Source organism: Silurus meridionalis, chromosome 4 (assembly GCF_014805685.1).
Source record: "Silurus meridionalis isolate SWU-2019-XX chromosome 4, ASM1480568v1, whole genome shotgun sequence".
NCBI classification, from domain to species: Eukaryota; Metazoa; Chordata; class Actinopteri; order Siluriformes; family Siluridae; genus Silurus; species Silurus meridionalis.
The window spans coordinates 4664779-4684245 of NC_060887.1; the positions used below are offsets into that span (position 1 = coordinate 4664779).

A 19467-nucleotide genomic window follows, 5' to 3' on the forward strand; every position below is an offset into this window, starting at 1 on the left:
CAATATATAATAATAATAATAATAATAATAATAATAATAATAATAAGTTAAATACAGTGCAGTATTACAGCTTAAATATTTGAATTTATTTCAGATCAATTTTATTCATCCATTAAATAAATGGTGTCAGCGTCAGAGTAGTGTATTTACATGATCTGTTTCAGGGTTTTCACGAACACAACTCTGTTATTACTGTTCTCTTTTCACAGCACCGTCTCTTTCAGTTCTAATGAAAGTTCTCATGTATTAAGAGGGAATTTTATGAATGATCAATAATGAAACACCTTCATTACTGTTAGTTATTTACATATTTATTTACAGTAATAAAACTATTTCTGTAAAAAAGAGAAAGAAATAATAATGAAAAGCAAAATAAATAAAATGATGAATTCAGTGGAACAGACCGACAGCACGATGACCTGAAAGAGAAAAACAGAGATGTGTTACTTTACATAATGTGTGTGTTTGACCGGTACACAGTGTGTGTTTAGTAAAGTTTTGTAGGACATTATGAGGACAGTATGACTTACGCTGTAGATGGAACCACTGCATGTTCCTGGATGGATGGAGGTAGGGCTTGGTGTGGCGGCTGCTCTGTCCACTGCTCAGCCATAGTGATACACAGTGACCTCCTGCTCACCAGCTTTCCATTCAACTCTCTGATGGCATTAGTGTCTTCATCCAGAGAGGAATATCAGACAAATCCAAAGCCTTTGGACCGTCCATTGTGCAGTACCACCTGTAGAAGTGAGTGAGGAGATACAGAAAGCAAAAACATGAGCTTTACATCACTCTCATGTAGAAAACCATGAGAAATAACAAGCACTGTCTGTATCCCATAATATAAACAGAACAGCTGTGTTCTTTTATTAACAAGGTTCTGGTCTCACTGGTGAATGAACAATGAAGCACTTTTATTTAAAGGTCATTTTCTGAGAGCAGAAACTTGCTGCAAGTGTACACTGGTTCTGGTATAATAGAGGATCTAATCCTCATTCCTACAGAAAACAGAACAAATTCAGCATCCAATGTTTGAGTGCATGTGTGTGTTTGCATTGCTGACTTTAATAATACACACTGATCAATCACTCAGTATTAAACCAATTATTACATGTGACCAAACACAGCTGTGACCAAAACCTGCTCCAGATCATGAAGGTCTCTATAAAACACACTGGAAATAGAATCAGAATAGTTCCTGTGTGTCCAGTCTGAGAGGCTGTGGTGTGAATCGCCTGTTCCACTGCTGCTGGTTTTCTTTTCCAGGATTTGCAACTGGAACATCTGTAGATGCAGACAATCATCTCATGTTAGCATCCAATCAGAAGGTAAATTTTGCTAACATGAAAAGTTCTCTTCTGTTTTAAATCTTTAACTGCACTTAACACAAAACTAATCGGACGGCTTTGACTCACTCTGTGGATGGATGTTCTTGTTGGCGTTGGGTCTTGGGTCTGGGCAGGGTTTTGAAGGCAAGATGGTTTCTACCTTCATGCCGTGACTTCGTCCCTGGGTGGTCTGAGAGGGACTTAAGTACACAGTCCTGCTGCCCAGCACCCTGCCGTTCATCTCCATGATGTCTACTCGAGCCTCATCAGGAGATGAAAACGTCACACACCCGATGCCTTTTGAGCGTCCGTTCTCCATCATGACCTGTACGGGACAGCGAGCAGAAACACAAAGCAAAGAGTGCACATCAAACGTGTTAGAGGTTCACAATATCAGAGCTCTCCACATTCAGAAAATACTCCAGCTGAGTACAGGGAGGAAACCCCAAGTTACTGGGAAGAAGGAAAATGTAAGGATCAGTAGTTATAAATGACGTGTGCAGTGAGGACAGTCCCAAATCTCAGGAACACTTCGTACACGTCCGTCATCCACAGTACAGTCCAGATTTCTCAGCAGCAGTGTGACTGTCTACAGAACAACAACATCCAGTGTGTTCATCACTTCATTTACATTTCTTTAGGTTAAAAAACAGGAAGCATTCAGCATTAGACTTTTGAGTAAGTTGTGCTGTGTGATTCGTGATAATCAGATTTATGGTGAGACATAAACACCTTCAACAAAGTCAGACTCATAAATAATATTTTACCTGATTATCTACACACAGTTATACATTTTCTCACATTCTCTAAAGTCTCCAAAAGTCCAAAGGACTTCAGCCTGTTCTTTTTGATCCTCCACCTTCTGCTTCTCAACCTTCTGCTCCTCCACCTCTAAAGAAGTGTCAGATAGAGATGGGTTATATACAGTACAGACCAAAGTATGGACACACCTTCTCATTCAAAGAGTTTTCTTTATTTTCATGACTATGAAAATTGTAGAGTCACACTGAAGGCATCAAGGGCTATTTGACCAAGAAGGAGAGTGATGGGGTGCTGCGCCAGATGACCTGGCCTCCACAGTCACCGGACCTGAACCCAATCGAGATGGTTTAGGGGTGAGCTGGACCGCAGAGTGAAGGCAAAGGGCCAACAAGTGCCAAGCATCTCGGGGAACTCCTTCAAGACAGTTGGAAGACCATTTCAGGTGACTACCTCTTGAAGCTCATCAAGAGAATGCCAAGAGTGTGCAAAGCAGTAATCAAAGCAAAAGGTGGCTACTTTGAAAACCTAGAATATGACATTTTCAGTTGTTTCACACTTTTTGTTATGTATATAATTCCATATATAATTCCACATGTGTTAATTCATAGTTTTGATGCCTTCAGTGTGAATCTACAATTTTCATAGTCATGAAAATAAAGAAAACTCTTTGAATGAGAAGGTGTGTCCAAACTTTTGGTCTGTACTATATAACATTCAACATATGCCCAATATTACAAGAAGAGTATCTGTTCTTGATGAAGACTGTTTGTTCAGGTGAAATAACACAAGGCAGAACTTTCTCCAGACGGCAGGTCAGAGTTTTGCTAAGATTTTCGTATCCTGGTCCAGGTGATTTACCAGAAGGCAGACTTGCTAAGGCTATTTCTGTATCAGATATAAACTCATCCAATTGTAATGCTGTACCTACACTTATTGTAGGAATACATACATTTTGAAAAAGGCCTCTAATGTTGAAGTGTCAGCAGATAAAGGAGCAGTATATAGTGATTTATAACATTGGAAGAAACAGTCATTGATTGTTAATACTGGAGTGTAGTGGTCATCATGTCTGTTTTACATGCAGAAGGTCTTGGGTTTGACCCACAGTGGAGACATGCTCTTGAGCCTCTGATTTTAATTTCCTACTCAATTACTTAGTTGATTATTTACACCAAAAGTAATGTGTTACTGTTAAAAGTAACTTTTAGTTACTTTTTTAAAGAACCTTCTTTAATGTTCCCATTAATGCCTTTTATGTGTTATGGTTTATACAAACACAAAACTGACTTAAACACAAAGTCATTTTTAAACACTATTTTATTAAAGTCAGAGCAGCACAAACTGAATATATCACAAGCATTTCTGAAATAAATAACAAAACAAGCTGAATAATATACAGTGGAACCCGGTTATGTCGATGTCCTAGGGGGTCGCCAAAAAGCATCGAGGTAACCGATGATCGAGATAAACAAAAATCACAATGGCGGCAATATATTAACGTGCTTAAAATTTCTGTATGTACACGATGTGCGTTAATAAATGAGATTGTGCATGCACGTGTTTTTGAAGGTTTTTTTTTACACAACAGCGTTGCCGCGATTTGTTTGATGAAGGCATGCTATAAAAATACATACAGTACATGTTTATCTGTCAGGAATCCACCTGCCACGCCACCTTCGGCCCCCTTCAGCGTGGTTCACCAGTATACACAACAACACCTGTAGCAGCTGTAAGACTTGATTTTTCAGCCACATTTCGCGAGTTCTTCTGCGGCTGCACCGAGATAACCGACGTTAAATGGCAAATTTTTCCCCCCTTGTGCTCGAGATATTAGGGTTCGTGACATAAAAAGTCGACATAACCGATAAAAAATGCTTAGAAAAAGCGAGAATTTGGGGTTCCACTTCAAAAACGTCGACTTAATAGGGTTGTCGAGATAACCGGGTTCCACTGTATTCACAATCAAAAACTAAAGTGGCTTCTGCTGTTGTGTTGAGCTCTTAAACATGTTCCTTTCACAGCTGAAGTATGAAAACAGAACACCGGGTTAGCTTCTAGCTTGTCGAGGCATGTAGATTCTGGAGGAGCTTGCAGATTGGAGTTGCTGTTTATCGCAGTAGATACGAGCTTCGAACCAGAAAGACACAGCTTACATTTGACATTTTTTGTCTTTATACTCAACTAAAGTGAAATAATGAGCATATTTCCACTTTGAGAAACTCGTCTTGCTCTCGCCTCGACTCGCCATTACTGCCGCACAGACCTGAATAAACGGAGACACGCCCACAGCGCGTCTTCTTCGTGTTTACAGTGGTTCATCCACCAATCCTACAATGCGACGCTGCTGTAAGCTGGTTAGGCTGTAGTCTACACTTCAGCCCAAATTCATTCATTTAAAAAAGTAACGGGTAACGCACCATACGGTAATGGTAACGGAGTTACTTTATTTTTAAAAGTAACACGTTACAGTATTAGTTACTGTCAAAAGTAACGCGTTACCGCCCAACACTGTTTATTTGCATGTTTGTCACACTTTAATGTTTCAGATCGTCAAACTAATTTAAATATTAGTAAAAGATACACAAGTGAACACGGCATGCAGATTTTAAATGAAGGGGAAACAAAATCCAAAACTACATGGCCCTGTGTGAAAAAGTGTTTGCCCCCCTGTTAAAACTGTGCTAACTTTATCACTTCAATTGAAAGAAATTATTCACACATGGCAAAAACATGGAACAGTGACCTTCCCAGGAGTGGCCCGCTGACCAAAATTACCCCAAGAGCACAGAGACCACTCATCCAAGAGGTCACAAAAGACCCCACAACAACATCCAAAGAACTGCAGCCTCACTTGCCTCAGTTAAGGTCAGTGTTCATGACTCCACCATGAGAAAGAGACGGCAAAAACGATCTACACGGCAGAGATCCAAGACGAAAACAGCTGCTGAGCAAAAAGAACATAAAGGCTCGTCTTAGTTTTGCCAGAAAACATCTGGATGATCCCCAAGACTTTTGGGAAAATACTCGAAAGTTTAACTCTTTGTAAGGTGTGTGTCCCATCATGCCTTGCAGAAAAGTAACACCGCATTTGAGAAAAAGAGCGTCATACCAACAGTGAAATATGGTGGTGGTAGTGTGATGGTCTGGGGCTGTTTTGCTGCTTCAGGACCTGGAAGACTTGCTGTAATAAATGGATCCATGAATTCTGCTGTTTACTAAAAAATCCTGAAGGAGAATCTGTTTGTGACTTCAAGCTGAAGTGAACTTGGGGTCTGCAGCAGGACAATGATCCAAAACACACCAGCAAGTCCACCTCTGAATGGCTGAGGAAAGACAAAATGAAGACTTTGGAGTGGCCTAGTCAAAGTCCTGACCTGAATCCTATTGAGATGCTGTGACATGACTTCCAAAAGAAGGTTTGTGCTTAAAAACCCTCCAATGTGGCTGAATTACAACAATTCTGCATAGATGAGTGACCAAAATTCCTCCACAGCGCTGTAACAGACTCATCACAAGTTATCACAAACGCCTGATTGCAGTTGTTGCTGCTAAGGGCGGCCCAACCAATTATTAGGTTTAGGGGGCAAACACTTTTTCACACAGGGGCATGTAGTTTTGGATTTTGTTTTTCTCAATAATAAAAACTGCATGTTCACTTGTGTTATCGTTTACTAATATTTAAATGAGGTTGATGATCTGAAACATTAACATGTGACAAACATACAAAAAAATACAAAATCAGGGAATTGCAATTGCTCCGTCGGCAAACATCATAGTCCACGGAAAGACTCCTGTCTGACCTCGTCCGTCCTCATGTGCCTCTGCATGCTTTATTACGCTCTTCATTAGCGTTGAAGACATCCAATTACTCCTCCAATCCTTTAGTTCTACAAAGCCTTAAAATCTGGAAACAATTTAGAAAACATTTCGGTTTCCAGGCAGCATCAGGTCTGTCTCCTATATATAAAAACCCCTCCTTTCTACCCTCTATTTCGGACAGATCCTTTGCACTGTGGTTTAGAAGGGGCATTGTAAACATGAATGATCTTTTTCAGGAGAATACATTTGTCACTTTTTCCTACCTGTCAGAAAAATGCAACCTCCATAAAACTCATTTTTTCCGATATCTCCAAATTCGTGATTTTGTAAGGAACACATCCTCTCATTTCCTGCACCCACCTCCTAAACAAGAGATTGATCGAGTTTTAGAAACAAAACTTTGTAAGGGTACTGTCTCCAATATTTATAAAACTATTATTTCATTCATTGTTCAATCGGGCTCTTCATCGCTTTCTAAAATAAAGAGTAACTGGGAATTGGACCTTAATTATAATTTCACGGATGAAGAATGGTCCAAGGCTCTTGGTCGTGTACATTCCTCCTCTATATCGCCCGTCATTCGTTAATACAGTTTAAATTGTTGCATAGAGTGTATTGGACAAGACCTTCTTCTTCTTCTTCTTCTTCTTCTTCTTCTTCTTCTTCTTCTTCTTCTTCTTCTTCTTCTTCTTCTTCTTCTTCTTCTTCTTCTTCTTCTTCTTCTTCTTCTTCTTCTTCTTCTTCTTCTTCTTCTTCTTCTTCTTCTTCTTCTTCTTCTTCTTCTTCTTCTTCTTCTTCTTCTTCTTCTTCTTCTTCTTCTTCTTCTTCTTCTTCTTCTTCTTCTTCTTCTTCTTCTTCTTCTTCTTCTTCTTCTTCTTCTTCTTCTTCTTCTTCTTCTTCTTCTTCTTCTTCTTCTTCTTCTTCTTCTTCTTCTTCTTCTTCTTCTTCTTCTTCTTCTTCTTCTTCTTCTTCTTCTTCTTCTTCTTCTTCTTCTTCTTCTTCTTCTTCTTCTTCTTCTTCTTCTTCTTCTTCTTCTTCTTCTTCTTCTTCTTCTTCTTCTTCTTCTTCTTCTTCTTCTTCTTCTTCTTCTTCTTCTTCTTCTTCTTCTTCTTCTTCTTCTTCTTCTTCTTCTTCTTCAACCAATTATTAGGTTTAGGGGCAAACACTTTTTCACACAGGGGCATGTAGTTTTGGATTTTGTTTTCTCAATAATAAAACTGCATGTTCACTTGTGTTATCGTTTACTAATATTTAAATGAGGTTGATGATCTGAAACATTAACATGTGACAAACATACAAAAATACAAAATCAGGGAATTGCAATTGCTCCGTCGGCAAACATCATAGTCCAGGAGACTCCTGTCTGACCTCGTCCGTCAACCTGTCCATCACCACTGCAAACAGGAAAGGGCTAAGGGTCGATCCTTGATGCAGTCCAACCTTCACCCTGAACCAGTCTGTCGTACCTACTGCACACTTCACTGCCGTCACACTGTCCTCATACATGTCCTTCACCACCCTCACATACTTCTCTGACACACCTGACTTCCTCATACAATACCACAACTCCTCTCTTGGCACTCTGTCGACGCTTTCTCTAAATCCACAAATACACAATGCAATTCCTTCTGTCCTTCTCTATACTTCTCCATCAACATCCTCAAAGCAAATAAGGCATCTGTGGTGCTCTTCCTTGGCATGAAACCATACTGTTGCTCACAGATGGTCACCTCTTCTCTCAGCCTGGCTTCCACTACTCTTTCCCATAACTTCATGGTGTGACTGATCAACTTAATTCCCCTGTAGTTACTGCAGGTCTGCACATCTCCTTATGCTTAAAGATTGGTACCAGCACACTCCTTCTCCATTCCTCAGGCATCCTCTCCCTTCCAGAATCTTGTTAAACAATCTGGTTAAAAACTCCACTGCCATCTCTCCTAAACATCTCCACGCTTCTACCGGTATGTCATCTGGTCCAACCGACTTTCCATTCTTCATCCTCTTAATTGCTGCTCTCACTTCCTCCTTACTAATACTATCTACATCCTGCTTCACCAACTCCACATCATCCAACCTTCTCTCTCTGTGATTTTCCTCATTCATCAGCTGCTCAAAATACTCCCTCCACCTTCTCAACACACTCTCCATTACTTTGCACTGTTGACCCCAGGTACCTGAACTCCTCCACCATCTTCACCTCTTTTCCCTACAACCATCACCCACTGCCCTCCCTCTCATTCACACACATGTACTCTGTCTTACTCCTACTGACTTTCATTCCCCTTCTCTCCAGCGCATATCTCCACCTCTCCAGGCTCTTCTCAACCTGCTCTCTACTCTCACCACAAATCACAATATCATCTGCAAACATCATAGTCCAGGAGACTCCTGTCTGACCTCGTCCGTCAACCTGTCCATCACCACTGCAAACAGGAAAGGGCTAAGGGTCGATCCTTGATGCAGTCCAACCTTCACCCTGAACCAGTCTGTCGTACCTACTGCACACTTCACTGCCGTCACACTGTCCTCATACATGTCCTTCACCACCCTCACATACTTCTCTGACACACCTGACTTCCTCATACAATACCACAACTCCTCTCTTGGCACTCTGTCGACGCTTTCTCTAAATCCACAAATACACAATGCAATTCCTTCTGTCCTTCTCTATACTTCTCCATCAACATCCTCAAAGCAAATAAGGCATCTGTGGTGCTCTTCCTTGGCATGAAACCATACTGTTGCTCACAGATGGTCACCTCTTCTCTCAGCCTGGCTTCCACTACTCTTTCCCATAACTTCATGGTGTGACTGATCAACTTAATTCCCCTGTAGTTACTGCAGGTCTGCACATCTCCTTATGCTTAAAGATTGGTACCAGCACACTCCTTCTCCATTCCTCAGGCATCCTCTCCCCTTCCAGAATCTTGTTAAACAATCTGGTTAAAAACTCCACTGCCATCTCTCCTAAACATCTCCACGCTTCTACCGGTATGTCATCTGGTCCAACCGACTTTCCATTCTTCATCCTCTTAATTGCTGCTCTCACTTCCTCCTTACTAATACTATCTACATCCTGCTTCACCAACTCCACATCATCCAACCTTCTCTCTCTGTGATTTTCCTCATTCATCAGCTGCTCAAAATACTCCCTCCACCTTCTCAACACACTCTCCTCACTAGTCAACACATTTCCCTCTCCATCCTTTATTGTTCTAACTTGCAGTACATCCTTCCCAGCTCGGTCCCTCTGCCTGGCCAATCGGTATAAATCCTTTTCTCCTTCCTTAGTGTCCAACCTCTTATACAGCTCCTCATATGCCTTTTCCTTGGCTTTCGCCACATCCCTTTTTACCTGCTGCCGCATCTCCTTGTAATCCTGCCTACTTTTCTCATCACTCTGTCGATCCCACTTCTGTTTTGCCAACCTCTTTCCCCTAATGCTCTCCTGCACTTCCTTATTCCACCACCACGTCTCCTTGTCTTGCTTTCTATTTCCAGATGTCACACCAAGTACTTTTCTAGCTGCCTCCCTCATCACTCCTGCAGTAGTTGCCCAATCATCCGCACCTCTTCACCACCACCAAGCCCCTGTCTGACCTCTTCCCTGAACCTCACACTACACTCTTCCTCCTTCAGTTTCCACCATCTTATTCTTCTTTCAATCCTTACTTTCCTCCTCTTCTTCTTCGCCTCCAAAACCATCCTACAGACCACTATCCAATGCTGTCTAGCTACACTGTCCCCCGCCAACACCTTACAGTCTCCAATCTCCTTCAGATTGCATCTCCTGCATAGCACATAGTCCACCTGTGTGCACCTTCCTCCACTCTTATCGTCACCCTATGATCCTCCTTCTTCTTAAAATACGTGTTCACCACTGCCATTTCCATCCTTTTAGCAAAATCTACCACCATCTGCCCTTCCACATTCCTCTCCTTAAAACCATACCTACCCATCACCTCCTCATCACCTCTGTTCCCTTCACCTACATGCCTATTAAAGTCTGCCCCAATCACCAATCGTTCTTTCCTAGGTACACCATCTACCACTTCATCTAATTCACTCCAGAATCTTTCCTTTTCCTCCATCTCACAGCCAACTTGTGGAGCATAGGCACTGATGACATTTATCATCATCCTTCAACTTCCACCTTCACGATCATCACCCTATCAGAAACTCTCTTCACCTCTACTACACTCTTACTGTACTCTTCCTTCAGAATCACCCCTACACCATTTCTCTTTCCATCCACACCATGATAAAACAGTTTAAACCCACCTCCAATGTTCCTGGCCTTACTCCCTTTCCACTTGGTCTCCTGAACACACAGCATATCTACCTTTCTCCTCTCCATCATATCAGCTATCTCTCCCTTTACCCGTCATAGTACCAACATTTAAAGTACCAACCCGAACCTCTACTCTCCTACACTGCTCCTTTTCCTGCCGTCTCTGTAGACGTCTTCCTCCTCTCCTTCTCCTCCTTCGGCCAACAGTAGCCCAATTTCCACCGGTACCCTGTCGGCTAACGATACCTGTGGCGGTCGTTGTTAACCCGGGCCTCGACCGATCCGGTATGAAATTCTCATTTGTGATCCGCATATTTGATTTGGCACATGTTTTACGCTGGATGCCCTTCCTAACGCAACCCTCCCCATTTACCCGGGCTTGGGACCGGCACTAAGAGTGCACTGGCTTGTGCCCCCATAATGGCTGGGTTGTATTGGACAAAGACCAAACTATCTAAAATTAACCCTGGTTTGGATCCAACTTGTGATCGGTGTCGGCTCGGCTACTCTTTATCATACTTTTGGCTTTGCCCAGCCTTGACCTCTTTCTGGACATCAATTTTTAAATCAATCTCTGAATACTTCATTTTAGATATTAAACCATGTCCCCTAATAGCATTATTTGGACTCAACCCCACAAATCCCTCCTTGTCATCCTCACAATCAAACATGCTCGCCTTTTGTTTAATAGTAGCAAAGAGACTTATATTACTGAACTGGAAGAATCCTCACCCACACAGTTCTTCTCATTAGATACATGACCTGTCTCAGTTTATTCAAATAGAAAAGATCAGATTTACATTACTTGGTATTACAGAAAAGTTTTACACCACCTGGCAACCATTCTTATCACATAAGAGAAAGAGGAACGGGAAAAAAAAAATCCTGTTCTCTTTGTTTAGCCTTTTTGAGCTCTTCCTCTTGCCCCTGACTTCTTGGTAGATGTAGAAAGGAGAAAGAAAAACATATATCCTTGAGAGTGTTAATGTACTTAGGTGCAAATCTTTTATTTTGTTTTATTATTATTTTTTTTCTTTCATTCACCTGTTAACAATTAAACACTGTTCCATTGTCTTTCCCGCCTGAGTGTCTTTCTGTTTGAATGCATCAATAAAAAAATAATTGGATAATAATAATAATAATAAGAAGAAGAAGCTATGTGATTTTGAAATGTTTTGCCGGTGTCTATGATGACAGGCGGGACCATCTAATACACAAACGCCAAATGTTCAAGGGAAGCAAATAAAAACAAGACTGCTTAGAGGTTGTTACTTTGGCAACTGAACATAATCACTAAAGGTTTTGCGTTGGCCGGGAATCGAACCCGGGTCAACTGCTTGGAAGGCAGCTATGCTTACCACTATACCACCAACGCCACGCTGGCAGGGGCGAATGTTGCCGAATGAATCCATGCTAGAAGAACGTTAGTTGTTTTGAACTTCTCAGCAAACTGGTTCATTCTCCTGCTCTACTGCAACTGTGAATGTATGTAAAAGTGCAAACAGTGACCAAGAAGCTTTTCCCTGCGGTAGTTTCTGTAGTGTAGTGGTCATCACGTTCGCCTCACACGTGAAAGGTCCCTGGTTCTACACCAGGCAGAAACAAGGTTGTGATTTTGAAGCTAGTGTTACATTCTTAGGCCTGTAAACTGTGTTACTCGACAGCATTAGAGAAATGTAGAAAACTTTCTTTTATATTGTTTCTGTAGTGTAGTGCTTTAAGTGTTATTGCTGCTGTTTAAACTACAAAAATGTTCAAACAAGTTAAATGTTCCTTATTTTAAAATATGCAAATGCAGTTATAGGAAAATAAACTATTTTTCTATTTTAATAAAATCTGAATTCAAGAAATTCCTGGAAAAAAATGACTTTGACTTATTTTACACACAGAACTGTGCAGTAAAGCTGAAACTCTACATCTTCAAACTGCATCATGTAACTGAAAAAAAGGAAAACTTTACAGAAGTGTTTGATTTATAAAATGCTAGCTAGTGATGTACATGCAGCCCCTTTTTACATCATTAGAATGCACAATTACTGTAGGAAAATTATCATCTAAGAAACTCCTGGAACTAACAAGCAAAAAAAATGAACAGGAACTTTAACAAATCTTGTTTAGTAAAACTCCAAATTGTTAAAAACTTTTCACTGACATTCAGAAGTGTAACAATTGTTTCAACAACAAAAACATCTGTAGAGTCTGTAACACACCTTTATCACATTGTCCACAACAAGAGGGGGAGCACTAGATCCACTCATGGTCAGCAATGTCTGAGATGAGAGTGAGGACTCTGGGATTGACTCAACACTTTTTTCTTCTTGGATTCAACCTCGGTGCCTCTCAGGATTTATGGAAAAGAAACACCTTTATGGGAAAAATAGAGTGAGAGAAAGATTGAGAAAATGAACAACCTGAGATGGATATCAAATTGATACGTTTGATAAATCCATAAAAGGTGTTCATAAAAACAGAATATTAGCGTTGGAGAAACTCCAGTGTTGATCGTAGTTCCACTGGGTAGTGTATGTTAAAGCAGTAATAACTGCCAAACATCAGGCAGATGGCGGAGGTGAAGGTTGTGATGTGGTCGTTGACAATCTTCTTGTCGATGCTCAACATGAATGTCTCAGCAGCGAAGCAGGAGGAACCTGGGAATAATAATAAAATATAATAATTCAAACGTTTAATAACAGAGGCTTCAATGTCAGTTATATATATAATGCAGATACTTGAAACAAATTGGAGGATGAACGCTGCCAATATTGGTAGTAAACAAATAAAAAATGGCTTGATAAAGTAATTAATGTGCCAAATAAAAATATTACATAAAAAGGAAAGTAATTATTAAACAATAAGATTGGAAATAAAAGGGAAAATTTAATAAAAGTGCCATGTAATCAAGCCATGTATTTAGTTCTTTTTTTATTACCAATTAAGGCAGGATCCATCTTCAATAGTTACATCCATCATAGGATGAATGATCTTACTGGCTGAGCTTCTGAGCTTGTGTTAGCCAGTGTTTCAGTACGTAAGCTAGTGAATGTGTGTGAGAATGAAGAAATGACTGAATGTATTGAAGTCCTCTGGACTACATAAAATGTGATACAAATTGTGGGAAATGAAATAACAAAACTAAACAAGTCAAGAGTACAATAACATTGCAGTTACATCAGAAAATTTGATCAGAAAACATCTATTTACTTACCACAAACAATAATGAAAGGTGTTGGTGGCACTTTCTCCATCTGAACATCCTCTGCAAGGCTTGTCGTCTCAAAACAGTGGAACAGAAGCTCTTCCTTCTCATCAAAATGAGCCAGTAAAAGAAGCAGCATCTCAATGACTTCTTGGAAACGAACACTGGACTGACCTCTTTCAGTCTGAAGCTTGAGAAGTTGTGTTTGGTTGGATTCTTGCAAATCTTCATCATTTCAGAGACCACGATCCTCACCATTTCTCTTCGTTGTCTTGCACTTGGTCTTTTCTGTCTTTCCAAGTTCTGTATTAACTCCTCAGGGAGCCTCTGCCATGGGATTTCAAATCGCTCTAAGCAGTTTGGTATTAATGGTGTACAGATTCCTGAAGATGATGTAGAGGTGGATGATGCTGGTGAAGAAGAAATTGAGGGTGCAGAGGGAAAGACAACCACTGGAGATGAATGCACAGATTTTGGTGTTGAAGTCCCGGAGACTAAAAAGAAGATATGAAAGCATTAAACATTGAGTAATGCTTTTTCTGTTTTGCTAAATTACACACTGTATAGACGCATTTGGAGACATTAAGGTTACACAAATAGTAAAAACTAAATGTAATTTGTCTAACAGATTGCATTTTAAAAATTACAATTTTTGAAACAGCCCCCTATTGCATAATAACAACATTTATTTATTCAGGAAATAATGATGATCACATCATCATTAGACTCATAAAGATTCATATTCTAACCTTAACACCATGTTAACAAGTGTGCCATTGGGTGGTGTGGTGACATTGTTCTATACTCACTATTTTGGGTCCAGGCAGCATCCAGTCTTCGTGCTTGTATGGGCTTTAACACTGGCAGCAAATCGTTTTCTGTCATGTTCTTTAAATTATCTGTGGTTGCTGCACCAAGTGTTTTCAAAGTATCTTCAACGGACTTAACAAGTTGATCAGGAAGGTCCGGAAGCACTCCTGCTATCACATCCCCTATGTTCTTTAGCAGCTGTGATTCAGCCATATCTGTGAAGACACACACACAAAGAGTTTGGTCTCTGGTCCAATGAAATGAAGGCATTCAGTCTGACAAGATGCTGTGCTTCAGTGGAATAATCTGATAACCATTTTTCACATAAGATGACAATGGCCACAAGTCAATCAGTTCACTGATGAGTCTGCACTCTGTCTTTTTTACTGAGTACATGTGGTAGTAAGAAATAAATTCAGCATCATAAACTCTCATGAGAAAATGAAAAGCTGAATCATCCTTAACAAAAATCAGCAGAAGTTCACCAAACTCCACTGACTCATCATACTTCATGACAAAAAACTGGCCCTTCCTGTAAGCAAGGCCATTGTACTGAACATCTACTGGAATCTTTGTATTTCTTTCAGTAAAACCAAAATGTAGGACTGTGTCTTTAACTTGCTCACTGTAAAGCTCCAAGTAAAATGCTGAGCCATCTTTTATTTGCAATGCTGGAGGACTGACTGACCCAGCAGAAAGGAAGTCCTGGAACATTTGATGTCTCTCTGAAAGAGTCAAGCACAGGTTTTTGACATTTTTAGATGCCTTGTGCATCTTTTGAAGTAACTGTGTTTGCTCTCAAAGCGCATCGTCTAAAGCCTGATGAGAGCCAAATTTTAGGATCAGCCCTGGATAATGTCGTAAGTAATGGTGTTTAGGTTTTAAGTTGGTATTAGGAAACAATGCCTTTCTGGTTTCCAAATATTCTTGGATGAGAGCATTCAGATAAGTAACCTGGGCCTTGGAAATTTGCTGAGCACAAATTAAGTCAATGATGTCCTTGAGCGGCAACATTAACTGCCAGACATCATCTTGAGGGTTTTATACTTTGTCTCCAATTACTAGAGGTAAAAGTCTCAAGAAGTTCCTATTTTGAACAGCTTGTCCACTAAGTTTCAATGTTTTTGGACTGACCTCACAAGGCTTGGATAAAGTATCTGTTCCTTTGTATTTAAATTGCTTGATGCGTCTGTTCAGAACTGTGTAAGTGAACCATTTATTTGTGCAGATGAAATATTTGAGGTAAAGAGCGAGATAATATGAGAGGACACCATCAAAAATGTCATGACCAAGACATGGGGGCATGCCAGGTGTACAAACATCAAAGTTTTGTAAAGAATTAAACACAGACCTGAACTTTATCCCCTGTACTTCTGACACGTCTTCTCTTTCCAGCTGTTCTGTGGCAGATCTATAGGTTTCTGGAGTCCTCTGAACTCCTCCCAGACTGCTGGATCAGCACTCTGAAATTCAGTTTGAGTTAACAGACAATATCTGCATAAGTACACTGATGAACTAAAATTTTCTGTAAACCCCCAATACAATAAGAGCCCAGGTTGTCTCCAGCAATGCAGTAGAGAGCTCCCATCACAACAGTTTTGTCTGCCATCATTATGCCATTCTCCTCTAGTACTTTCAAATCATTCAGGAGTTCTGAAAAAACTTTGTCATGGCCAAATTCCTTAAAATTCAAGTCAAGTCAAGTTAAGTTTATTTCTATAGCGTTTTTTACAACAGACATTGTCTCAAAGCAGCTTTACAGAAAACAACAGTCAAGGTGAATGGTGTGTGTTTATCCCTGATGAGCAGCCGTGGTGACTGTGGCAAGGAAAAACTCCTTAGATGTTATGAGGAAGAAACCTTGAGAGGAACCCATCCTCATTTGGGTGGCATCAAGAGTTTGATCATAAATCTTTCAACAATACAGAACACTGGAGAGAGAATTAACATGAGCACGGGAGTGTGTGATTATAAGTAAATGTTCTTTCTACAGTCTTATACAGTCTTTATGGTTATAAAACTAGGAGCTACTGAGCAACTCATAAAATAGCTCAACATTTGTGATCATCACAGATCCAAAACACCAGCTTCTCCATGCCAGAGCCTTTAAACACTCCAGAAGGTCCAATGTCAAAACTCCACACATGATGTGGGATTCAATTGGCACTGGTACGTCTCTAGATGGTTCGGGATGTTTGCGAGTTCGGCATCAACTTCTTTAAAGGTCCATAATCTTCATGAGGTGGGAGGTGACTGGAGCTGGCCAAACCTCAGGGTGTCTCGGGATGGGGAGAGAAAGAGAAGCAGTGGAGAGGAATTAGCGTAGCTGCTGTTCATGATATTAACAGCACAAGTTGATAATGTGCATGTGATCAGATGTTCTGGAGCACAAGGTTATGATATGTGATGTGTGTTATGTGTAGGCATTGCTAAAAGATACGTTTTAATCTGCACTTAAACTGGGAGAGTGTGTCTGAGCCCCGAACACTGTGAGGAAGACTATTCCAGAGTTTAGGAGCTAAATGTGAGAATGATCTACCGCCTTTAGTGGACTTTGCTATTCTAGGAACTACTAGAAATCCAGAGTTTTGAGATCTCAGGGAGCGTGACGGATTGTATCATGTTAAAAGACTGGTTAGATACATGGAAGCCAAACCATTAAGTGCTTTATAAGTAAGAAGTAGTAGTTTGTAGTCTATTCAAACTTAACAGGAAGCCAGTGCAGGAACGATAAGATTGGGGTTATATGATCATATTTCTTGACCTTGTAAGAACTCTTGCTGCCGCATTCTGAACTAACTGAAGCTTGTTTATTAATGATGCAGGACATCCACCTAGTAAAACATTACAGTAGTCTATTCTGAAGGTCATGAACGCATGGATGAGCTTCTCTGCATCAGATATAGATGACATGTTTCTTAGCTTAGAAATATTTCTAAGGTGAAAGAAGGCTGTTTTTGTAACTTGGTTGATATGATTATTAAAAGACAAGTTGCTGTCTAAAATAACTCCCAGGTCTTTTCCTGTTAAACTAGTAGTTACAGAACATCCTTCTTAATGCAGGTTGAGATGCTGGAGCTTCTATTTACTGGTTTTTGGGCCAATAAGCAAAATCGCCGTCTTATCAAATTTAATAGTAGAAAGTTATGGGTCATCCAATCTCTTATTTCTTTAACACACTCAGTTATGCGAGTTAATTGAGCTGTATCGCCTGGTTTAGATGAGATATATAGCTGGGTATCATCAGCATAACAGTGGAAGCTAATTCCATGCCTTCTAATAATATTTCCTAAGTGAAGCATGCATATTGTTAAGAGCAGGGGTCCTAGAACTGAACCTTGTGGCACGCCATAATTAACTAGCATTTACCTTGATAGTTCTCCATTTAAGTATACGAAATGGTAACGATTGGACAGGTAGGATCTAGGAGGAGATCACGATCTATAGTGTCGAATGCAGCACTAAGATCTAGTAAAACTAACAGCTAGATGAAGCCTTGGTCTGAAGCTAAAAACAGGTCATTAGTGATTTTAACTAGGGCAGGTATGTGCATATGTCTGCTATGATGGGGCCTAAAACCTGACTGAAATTCTTTTTCTTGTAAGTGGGAACATAACTGGGCAGCGACAATCTTTTCTAAAATCTTAGACATAAATGGGAGATTTGAAATGGGTCTGTAATTCGATAGCGTGTTTGGATCCAAATGAGGTTTCTTAATGAGGGGCTTAATAACTGCTAACTTGATTTAGGGACGTGACCTGAAGATAGTGAGGAGTTAATAATATTGAGAAGATGCTCACCAGCTGTATATAACACTTTCTTCAATAGATCAGTAGGAATGGGATCTAACTGACATGTTGTTAATTTAGCTTTGGTAATAACATTATACAGCTCTTCCTGTCCTGTACATGTAAAACAGTGTAGATGTGGAGTTGTAGGTGAGATTGTGTCAGGAGATGCTGTCAGAGGTTGGACCGCCACAATTGTTTTTCTAATACTATAATTTTTTTCAGTGAAGAAATTAATAAAGTCCTCACTACTAAACATTTTTCAGATCCCTGATTTGTAGTTAATTTAGCTACTGTACTGAAAAGGAACCTAGGATTGTTTTGTTGTTTTCTATGAGTTTGCTCAGGTGTTCAGCTCTAGCAGCTTTTAGCGCCTGTCTGTAGCTTCGGTGCAAGTGATCTAATGTTAAAAACAAACTTTAGAACTTTTGGTGTTTGCTTATCTGGCATTTTTCAGTTTTAACTGCAATAAGATTATTTCTGGATCTTGTGTATTTAATTTTTGGTTTTACTACACGAGGAATAGATACGGTTTCTATAAACTGCTGTGTGTGAACTTGTAACTATTTGGTTTGTTCTATAAATATATAGTCAATATAAATTTCCTGATGTCTTACCAGTCAGATGTTGTGAAGTATCCTAGAGATGTTATCTGATAGCACTGCTGCTCCAACTCTGCTGGGGTGCAGGCCATCAGGCGGAAGAACCTCGGACGCTCCCAGAAACAGTTCCAGTTATTAATAAAGAAAAGTTTGTGCTCTCGACACCATGACTGTAACCATTCATTTAGTGCAAAGAGTCTACTAAACTTCTCAGCCCCTCGCTGGTAAGTGGGAAGAGGTCCTGACACTATGATCCTCGTTGTGGGTGATGTGCTGCTTACCGTCTCCACCAGGATCCTGAAATCCCTCCTTAAGATCTCAGTTTGCCTCAGCCGGGTGTCGTTCGTTTCAGCATGGAGAACAACCGCTGCAGTTCTCGTTCAGGATCGCGGGTACCTGCGCAGCGACATCGAGAACACGAGCACCAGGAAAACAGCAGTGTGCACCTTACCTTTGTCTCCGATAGCGCGGACATGCCGGACGATAGAATCTCCAAGAATCACAGTATGGCGCTCCGTCTCGCGGAGAGGGGTGAAGCGGTTCTCGGTCTTGACCGGGGCTTGGCTCATGTCTTCCGCTGCTGCAGCATCCAGGGTCCGTGGTGCACCAGTGAACGATACCCGGGCGGGCCGCGTTGTAGGTGCGCTGGACCTGGGCAGAGAAACACGCGGAGTTGAGGTGCTGGGAGCGTTAGATTCAACCCGGGAATTTACCTGGGACGAGTGAGCGTCCGCCCGGGATGTTTCCAGCGCCGCTTTCCGCTCTCGCAGCTGGGCATGCTTTGCCTGTTTCTCCAAAGCCTCCATCTTCAGCTCCACCGTTTGCAACTCAAACAAGCAGATAGAGTTAAGATTCAAAGATGTGATAAAGT

At 40.7% G+C, this 19467-nt stretch overlaps 1 protein-coding gene and 2 non-coding genes across 3 annotated transcripts; 1 reads left to right on the forward strand and 2 right to left on the reverse strand.

Moving 5' to 3' along the window:
• Positions 1-390: 390 nt before the first annotated feature.
• Positions 391-19272, reverse strand: LOC124384635. The gene is made up of 5 exons (XM_046847656.1): positions 19217-19272; positions 14206-14421; positions 13406-13890; positions 1503-1653; positions 391-419 (listed from the first exon to the last, which is right to left on the reverse strand). The coding sequence occupies exons 2-5, from the start codon at positions 14417-14419 to the stop codon at positions 391-393; spliced, it is 879 nt and encodes a 292-aa protein (XP_046703612.1). The 5' UTR covers positions 14420-14421; positions 19217-19272.
• trnag-ucc lies at positions 11504-11575 on the reverse strand. The gene has a single exon. It is a non-coding gene; the product is annotated as a tRNA-Gly (tRNA).
• trnav-cac lies at positions 11732-11804 on the forward strand. Its single transcript has one exon. It is a non-coding gene; the product is annotated as a tRNA-Val (tRNA).
• Positions 19273-19467: the final 195 nt, after the last annotated feature.